At 47.3% G+C, this 9,132-nt stretch overlaps 1 protein-coding gene across 2 annotated transcripts in view; it reads right to left on the reverse strand.

Moving 5' to 3' along the window:
• Nucleotides 1–8,389, reverse strand: part of Creg1 (cellular repressor of E1A stimulated genes 1) — a 12,678-nt gene extending 4,289 nt beyond the window's left edge. The window contains exons 1-3 of one of the 2 annotated variants that reach the window (XM_023706317.1): nucleotides 8,015–8,389; nucleotides 3,108–3,227; nucleotides 1,009–1,193 (exon numbers count right to left, since the gene is read on the reverse strand). In XM_023706317.1, coding sequence (XP_023562085.1) covers nucleotides 1,009–1,193; nucleotides 3,108–3,227; nucleotides 8,015–8,353 — 644 coding nt within the window. In that variant the 5' untranslated portion in view covers nucleotides 8,354–8,389. Of the gene's footprint in view, nucleotides 1–1,004; nucleotides 1,194–3,107; nucleotides 3,228–8,014 lie in introns of those variants that run through there. The other variant, XM_004646039.2, reaches the window with a different exon arrangement.
• Nucleotides 8,390–9,132: the final 743 nt, after the last annotated feature.

A 9,132-nucleotide genomic window follows, 5' to 3' on the forward strand; every position in this document is an offset into this window, starting at 1 on the left:
CCCCAGGTTCAGCAGTGCCACAGGTTCAGCAAATACAAGCTGCTATTGTTATTACTATTGTTATTGTTATTCTTAGCACTCCCATCAGGTCTGCGGGTGCCAGTCACACCAGCATTCAGAGTCACGTGGGAAGAATTCTAGTCCTTCGCGTTCCTTTCTGTGAAGCCAAACCTTCCGCCACAGGATCTGCCTGCCCCTTCTTCCAGTCACTGCCCACCCTCCCATGCTTCTCTTCTCTCTCCAGACCTCCGTGATGGCCACCTCCTCCCCTTCAAGGACCCATGTCCACTGGGATAAGTCATACCCGGACCCCCAGGCGCTTAGTCCTGGGGATAATGGGGACAGGTCATCCACTCAGACTTAGATGGGGAACGTTCATATTCCAGAGCACCAGGCCTGATTCTCAGGACAAAATGCTATCAGGTCAGTGAATTTCTTTTTGCCCCCACTCCATCCCCATACAAGAGGAATTGTCTTGGGTTGCATACAAAACTACACTTGATGTATATAAGTAACAAAAACTCATTTTTTGTTTTTGTTATTATAACCAAGAAAACAAAAAGGTGGGCTGCAGCTGAAACGTGCTGGCAGGTATCCTGAGGCACAATCTGTGACTTCCTCTCTTAGAAATGTAGAAATCACTGATGTTTCCAAATCACATTACCAGTACTGTAGAGGCCTTAAAATTGTGTGTTCAGTCTTGCCTACTTTGAAAGTAAAGTTACAGATTCATCACTAGATCTTTTATTACTTAATGTGAACTTTAAAAGCTTACATGTTACTATACCACATATTTAAAAGTATTTTTATAGATTTCAGGGCGATTTCTTTGGTAATCTCATATATTTTGTGCACCTAAGACATTACTCTAAGAAGGTGTCACAGACGTTACACCTGCCACAGGGGTCCGTGACAAACGGGCTACCTCCAGGCCACCCTCTTATCCTAGAGGGCTGAGGACCAGTGATGCTGGCTGTAGTATTAGAGGAAAGATGCAGAACTACTTACTGAATTGTGACATTGTAATATTCTTCAGGCGTCACTATTTTGGCTCCACCAAAGTAGTCCAGGACCCAGATATTGGTTATATTCAACTTAGCAAAGAACCAGTTGTGGCTGGATGGCCAGCTTTTCATCTCAGGGTGCCGAGTGAATAATGAGTGCTTTGCAAAGTCCATTTCTGTTTCATTCACCTAAGAGACAAATGTGGAATGAGCACGGCGATAGCAGGGAAGCTCTGCTTTCTCCTTGGTTAAGAATGTGTGATTCTGGCACTCAGCTAATAATCCTGGGCTCATTCTATAAATCTGGATTGTGTACCTACTGGGGCAAGAGCGAATAAAGGAAAGTGGAAGATACAGAGAACCAAGGGCAGGCCAGACAGCTCAGTGGTTTATAGTGTCTGCTGAAGGCAGACCAAGGGACCAGGGTTCGATCCCCAGCATGCTGTGCCAGCCCCAGCCCCAAGCCCTAGCCCTGGTCCTGCCCTGGCCCCGGCCCCAGCCTCGCCTCCAGGGCTCACTGAGGTGTGGTGGCAGGGGCCTACAAGCCCAGCGTTTGGGAGGCTGTAAACAGGAGAATCACTAGAGTCCAATCTATGTAGTGAGACCCTGTAGACCTTGTACTAAACACATAACAATAATACAGAGAACCCTAATGATTTCAAATGTTGCTGGTGGGGCCAGCAAGATAGCTCAGTGGACTTAGTGCCTGCTTAGGCAAGTGCAGGGACCAGGGTTCAATCCCTGGCACCACATGCTGTACCAGCCCCACCTGCAGGTGTGCTGAGTGGGCCACCAAGTCCAGGTGTGGTGGCACACATATGTAATCCTAGCACTGGGGAGGCTGAAAACAGGACACTACAAGTCCGAGCTTTGTAGTTAGAACCTGTACGAAATACATAAAAAAATTAAAAAAAACAATTGTTGGTGGTAGCAGATATAGTGAAGTAGGAACCATCCTAAGTATAGTTCTCACAGCTAAGCAGAGACTCTGAGCCACTCAGCTACCCAGGACAACGCATCACCATGAAGTGTCACAGGTGCACGTAAAGATCTGCAGAAGTAGCATCAGGGACCCTGCTCCTCCCCCTCCTCCTGCCAGTGAAGCGCAGTCAGTGACAGAGATCCATCCACCTACCAAGAATTTCCAGACCAAAAATCAAACTTGTCTGAGTTTTATTTGTTTTGTTTTGTTTTCCCCATGTGTTCTTTTGAGACAGGGTTTTACTATGTAGTTCAGGCTGGCCTTGAAATCACTCGTGGTGATCCTCCTGCTTCAGCCTCCTGAATACTAGGACATTTTGTCCACTGTCTTCCTGTGAATTTATTTAACATCCTCCCTCTAGCATTTGTCCCAAATTCAAAATCCCTTTCCGGTTTTTAGTAACAGACACTCCTCTTGTTGGCCTCTTAGTAACTCCCTCTGCTCTAAGCATTTTTTTTCCCCATCTTTTTGAGACAGGGTCTCGCTATGCAGCTCAGGCTGGCCTTGAGCTCACTTTATAACCCAGACTGGTCTTGAACGTGCAACAATCCTCTTGCCTCAGCCTCCAGAGTGCAGGGATTACAGGCTTGTATCGCCACACACACCCAGCTGCGCGAGCCTCTTTAATAGGGACGGGGGAAATAGCATACCCGTAAAACGTGACAGAGGAGAAGCTCAGGCCGAGCATGAGCTTCCTTACCAAGGCCTTCTGAACACCTTGATGGTAGCAACTGATTATTTATTCTGCTTTTTAAGGTACCAAGAATCAAACTCTGGACCTTGCACTTGCCAGGCAGGCACTTAAACCACTGAGCTATCTCCCTGGCTGGGCAGCAACTAATTAAATCTTTCATTTTTATGGAATTAGTTTACATTTAAACATAGCTTACACATTAGCATATCCTAACTGGGCAGCTGGATCACTAATTGGTTGTATGAGGGCCTAAAAAAACCCCTGGGAAAAAAACCCACCCGGCCCCCCCCCCTTCCCCCCCCTGGAAAACAACCTTCCTTCCCCCAAAAAAACCAATCCGGTTAAAAAAAAAAAAAAGAGATGTCTTTCATTCCCACACAATGATGCTCTTCTAAAGCCATCTCTCCTCTCGAGGTTAGCTACTTACCTTGGTCACCGTTCCTGAAAGCATTATGTGAACACACAGGGGGCTCTGGGGATCGAATAGGTGCTTCCTGCAGAAGTCAGTCTGGGCCAAGGACATGGTCAGCGAGGCGTGCGGATTCTCCTGTAGAGAGAAGATGAAAACCCTCCGTGGGACATACAGTTTCCTGACAGGTAACACATTTTTTGAACCGTGTACATAATGGGCCTAGAGCTGGCACATTCTTCCAGGAAACCCTGAACTATGATTTGCTACCTTCCACGCAGCGGGAAAATACCACTTGGATAAGATGGATCCTGACCCTCTCAGGATATTTCATGTTGAAAGAGAACTGACTCCTTAAGACTATTTTAAAACGATTTTGTAAACTCAAAATCTGTTCCAGTAATAAAAGAAAATGAGACAAAAAAAAAAAAAAATTGAAGCATAGATTCAGATAACTGGAAAAGTTTTGTTATATATTTAAGTCATGACATTTTAAAGAGAAGAATCTTATTTCTGGTTTTGAAATTTGAAGAAAGCACAAAGGATTGCAAAAGGGGAATGTGGGACAAATTGGCTTTTAATGACCTAAAGAAGATCACTGGGTAATATTGAGAGATCTGTTTTCATTGAAAATGAATTTGGGGCTGGTGAGATGGCTCAGTGGTCTAAAGCACCTACTTAGAACAAGCTTAGCAAAGCACAGGGACCGCGGTTCAATCCCCCAGCACCACATGCCAGCCAGCCCCGCCCCCTGGTGGGCTGAGCTGGCCACACACACTAAATAAATAAATAAATAAATAAATATTTTTAAAAAAAGAAAATGAATTTTTTTTTTGAGGTGAACACTTCAATGTTTATTCACATGCTTTGCTTTTCTCTTTTAAGAATCAAAGTCACCCAAATTAAATCTTGCTGCTGAAAATGAATTTTTAAACTAATACAGGTTACAGAATCCCTAACTATTAATATATTTTCCGTACTTCGTAAAAAAAAAAAATGTTCCATATCCTTCAGAGTAATTATAATTATATCACTCAAATTTGAAGCTGCTGATAGCCTGAATCAGCCAAACTAGGGTTAAACCTCTACTGTGAAACAAGTGCATAAAAATGCCCCGCTGCTGTCTCCCAGATGATTACGCCATCGGAGCAAGAAAACTGCTGAATCATGTCGCCTGCTTATCTCCTGAGAGCAGGAACTGTCCATCATGTGATGTCAAAACTGGAGAAGTTGCTCATTCTTGCTGCAAAGAACTGAGAGAATCTATCTCAGATTCCAAATGTAAGGCAAACAAAATCCTTTCCTACTCAGAAATCAGATCCATGAAGGCACTGCTGACAGAATACTGCACATTTTGAGCACTGCATCTCAGACCATTTGGTTCTTTAAACTCTCAGTGGCCTGTGGAGATTTTTGTTTTTGCCATTTCACAGTGATCCACCAGACACAGTGAGTCCTGGAGAGATCAACTTGAAGCCACATAGCCAAAACGTCTGCTCTCTCTAAGCTATTCAGCAGGGCTTTATAGGAAACCCCAAAAAAGCTCTCATGCAAGTTCTCTCCCCAACCTGGCTGAAAAGTCAAAGATAATCAAAGCCTAGAAAATGCAAGACAAACATACAAAAGACATTTGTTAAAAAGTGGAGAAAAACCATAAAGTGTAGTCTGCATTCCGTATAAGGAGATTTCAACATAGCCTGGAGGAACACAGAAGCTATGGGGGGGCGGGGGTCTTACACTTAGAATTAGGACCTAAGTGGAGAACACATTACAGGTGCAGGGAAGGGTGATGGCAACAACAAAACTGGGAAGGTGGCAGACATAAAGGATAATAGTGAGAAGCTCAACTTGCTGCAAAGGGGGCCAAAGTGGGGTTGGGGGTAGGATCTGGGCTCCAAACAAGCTAAGGGGGCTGAGAAGGTATTTCATAGACCAACATCGTACAGTACTTTCCCAGGCCCACCTCCAAGGAGCTTGGGTGCCAGGCCCTACTCATCTGTATTTTAAACACCACAAGCAATCCTTTTGGCTCTGAAGAGGCAGTAACTAGGATGGAATCCAAGGCTCCCCCATCCTCTTTTTGAGACAGGGTCTCACTAAGTTGCTAAATTGCCCAGGTAGGGCTCAAATTTGCAATCCTCCTGTCTCAGTCTCTCAGAGTGCTGGGATTACAAGCTCAGCAACACTATGCCTAGCCCCTAAGTGATTCTTAAACAGCGAGTAGATAGATGTTTCTGCAGCTAACATTGCAGTAAGAAGCATTTTGTTAATGTAAATCCAGAGGGCAGACTGACAGCAGAAGATTTAAGTACTTTCAGGTGTAATGAGGCCTTAGCCTAAGGATGGAGTGGTGAAAGGGGGGAAGGAAAGGCAAAGGGAAACAGACAGAAGCAAACAACATGCAAGAAAAACTGGCAGATTTGGGAATTGAGTAGTTCTGGAGAGGCAGCGGGAACACCAATGTTTGATAAGAAAATTCCATTAACAGAAATTCAGGAGCTCAAGGGAAGCTGGTTTCAGTAGGAAGAATTGGATTTAAAACTATTGAATTGAGGTAACAGTAAACTAATGAAGGAAAAATGAGCAGCACACAAAAATACAGAACTAAAGAAATGAAGTCACCAAGTCTATATAACCTTCCAAGGACCAAGAGAACAGAGGGGCTCTGGGAGATACTGTTAGTGAATCAGAGAAGAAAAAAAAAAAAAAAAAAAATTGGGAGTGAGCAGAGAGGTCACAAGAAAAGAGTGCCAAGAAAAAGGAGACCAGGAGCTTGGGGACTCGGTGTATACAGTCAGACATCAAAATTTCTGACTCCCTGCCCTGCAGCTCCAATTGGTATGATTACCACACAACATCAGCAATTCCTCTGGGTGAGAATTTACTGTACCCAAATGTCAGAGGGCAAAAAACACAAAGTGAACATCCTGGTGGCAAGGCCATTTGAACCTGTGCGTTATGGGGGACGGGCATCTGACACAGAAGTGGTTCCAATCAAGCATGGTCTTTGCATCCCTTCCAAACTGTTCATTCCACTGAGGCCAGGAGGCATAAGGAACTGAGGTAGACAGAGCAGAGGTCCTGAATCCTTAGAACCAAGATACTGGAGCCTGGAGGTCCGAGTGGTGTCTGCTGAAATGAAAAGGGCCCAAGGAGCTGAGTAAACTAGAAGGAGCCTCAGAGGGTGAAATGCAAACAAAACAGCCTCCTTTCCAGGCACCAAAGGCCTAGCAGCAAAAATCAGCCTGTAGCAAAGACATATAAAAGCCCTCAAGTCTATGTTTCTTCTGTCTTTGAGATGCCCCACATTGTAGGAGTGGATGCTTTTCTTTTTATTCTAATAAACACACAGTCATTCCCCACTGCTATGTGGGGTTTAGTCTTTGCCTCAAAACAAGGATCCAGAGTAGGAGGGAGCTGATTACACCACCCCTGCCTCCCAGTGAGAAGACTCTCAAGAAGCCTTGTGGTCTGAAAAGGAGGGAGGGGGGAAGGAGAGGAAGAGGAAGAGGAGGGAGGAGAGGAGGAGCAGGAGGGAAGGGGTGGCGAATAGGGAGGCGGAAGATGGGAAGAGGAGAAAAAGGATAAGTCAAATTCTGATAGGTCATCCCACAGGCCATCATGAAAACCTGAAACCCAGGGGAGGTGTCTCCCCATTGTTCCCAGAGACAACAAATACCTGGGCTGATTAAGTGATTCCTACACCCAAGTCGCAACTTCCTCCTTTCTTAAAAGGGGACAATGTCAACAATTCCCTAGTCACTTCACGAATTTAAATATGATCATAGCAGTGATGTTCAATGGGGTGGGAGGTTGTATTTTAGCATAAAATGTTTTTAAAGCAGGTACAGTGGCATGTAATTCCAGTATTTTGGGAGGCTGAGACAAAGACTACAAGTTTGTGCCTTGCCTGAGTAACAAGTGAGACAACTCAAAATGAAAAATGCAAAGGACTGGGGATGTCAATCAATGCAAAGGTCCGTAGCTGGGAGCCCACTGCTGGCCCGCAGGGGTCTACCCGAGGTGTAAGCTCTCCCTGCCCTGGAAGGAAGGTGAAGGGTGGGTAGGGGACAGGGGGGTCAGTCAGTCTTGCTGACCCAGGGAGGCCTAAAGACTGCAATAAGCGTTGGAGTCATCAGCGACGTTGTCCATTAGCTTCCCATGGCTGGCTGAAAGGTGAGGTTTTGTACTGGGCATTGAACCCAAGACCTTTGTATTGAGCTACATCTCCTGTCCTTTTAAATTTATTTTTGAGGGGCCTGGCCCTAGCTCAGTTCTTTAAGTGGCTGTTTCCATAAAGCTGTCAGCCTCAGGTTGCTGTAGTTGGATCCCCACAACACTCCAGCCAGCCAAAAGTGCCCTGAAGGCATTCGAGGAGCAAAAAAATAAATAAATAAAAATAAAAAAATCCTTCTTAAATTTATTTTTGAGATAGAATCTCACTATGTTTCTAATTGTTCAGGCTGAGTTAGAACTTCTGACCCTTCTGTCTCAGCCTCCCAGAATGAGGGGAATACAGGTACGTACCACCATACCCCGCTGAAACAAAATGCTTAATTCAGAAGAAAGACAAACCTCGGGATCACTTACGCAAGATTAATGACCCAGCAATCCCTGTACCCTGTAAAATTAAAATGTCAGAGCCCAGTTAATGTAGACCACTTGCCCCAAGACGACCACACAACTCTGGGTGAGGAGTAGCAACGCACTCACCCCCATTTCTTTGCATAGTGGCCATAGGAGGCGGTGCGGGTGGGCGTTTCTGGTACTCAGCTGCCCAATATCTGGGCTGCTGCAATATCTGCCTGGCCCTAGAGAGCCACAAGGCACGCCTGTGGAGCCGGATTCAAATTCTCCGGTCCAGAAGCCCTGCCGTCTTTCGTTGGCAGCACCCTGGTAGACAGGGCAGGACCCATCTCACCCACCTCCAGGTTGTGGACGGAGAGCTGCAAGGGGGACAGGAAGAAGTAGGGTACGCCGCTACCCGCGCCCGGGGGCCCGTCGCTGAGCGAGAGCACGTCCGCGAAGGGCTGGCCGCGCACCGCTTCTAGCACCGAGATGGTGGCCAGCGCGCCCCACTCGCTGACGTGCGCCACGAAGCGGGCCACGCGCGCCGCGTCCTCGCGGGGTGGCAGCGGCGGCATTGGCGTGGGTTTCTCCCAGTCCCCGAAGCTCAGGGCTGGCGAAACCAGCAGCGCTAAGAGTGCGGGCGCCAGCAAAGCGCCTAGCACGGCGCGCGCAGAAGCGTAATCCCAGCCGGCCATGGCGACGTCCCCAACAGAGAGGTCCCGCGAGGAGCTACTTAGGGGATCGGGTTTGCCAGGCCACGCCCCCTGAGGCGACCAATCAGGGGCGAGAAAACTGGGGGCGGGGCCTGAGCGCTCCGCCTCCTTGGGAGGGGCGTCAGTTTGTGTTCCTTCTACCTACTCCAGTGTCTCTAGAGGCTGCGAGTTGGCCCTAAAAGGAGTGTTTGTTTTGTCTCCAGGTGGACTTAGGAAGGCTGGGAGGAATGAAGCAACTCGCTCAAGTCGTACGGTTAAGACAGGACTGACTGCTTCACATCGGCGGCGCAGGCACCTTTGGGTATTGAACACCCGCATCCAGCGGGGAGGCTGAGCCCCGCGCGCAGACCTTCATCGAAGAGCAGCCAGGCGTCGGCGAGCAAAGGACGCCGCGACAGAGGCGCGAAGAGGGTGTTCGTCCACACAGTATCCCCTGCGTGAACTTGAACTCGCTGGGGCGGGGCTGTTAAGGCGTCAGGTGTGCGGCCCGAACTTCAGCGCAGAGGCGTGTTTCCTCTTCCGTCGTCTAAAGAGGCGCCCTCGTTCTGTTCTGGTAGACACGCAGTTGGCCCACCTGCTTTGTCATTTCAAGCCTGGTTCTTATCTTCTCGGAGAATCTTGATCTTCTTGAACTGGCCACAAATCTAATACTTCCGATATAGGTTTTGTGGAGGTGCTGGTGTTTGTCAGCTCGGAAATTCAGCTCTGGGTGAAACCTGGCTAGTCTTTTTGTTGTTGTTGTTTTTTGAGAAGTGCTGTAT

Source organism: Octodon degus, unplaced genomic scaffold (assembly GCF_000260255.1).
Source record: "Octodon degus isolate 3935 unplaced genomic scaffold, OctDeg1.0 scaffold00250, whole genome shotgun sequence".
In the NCBI taxonomy this organism is placed as follows: Eukaryota; Metazoa; Chordata; class Mammalia; order Rodentia; family Octodontidae; genus Octodon; species Octodon degus.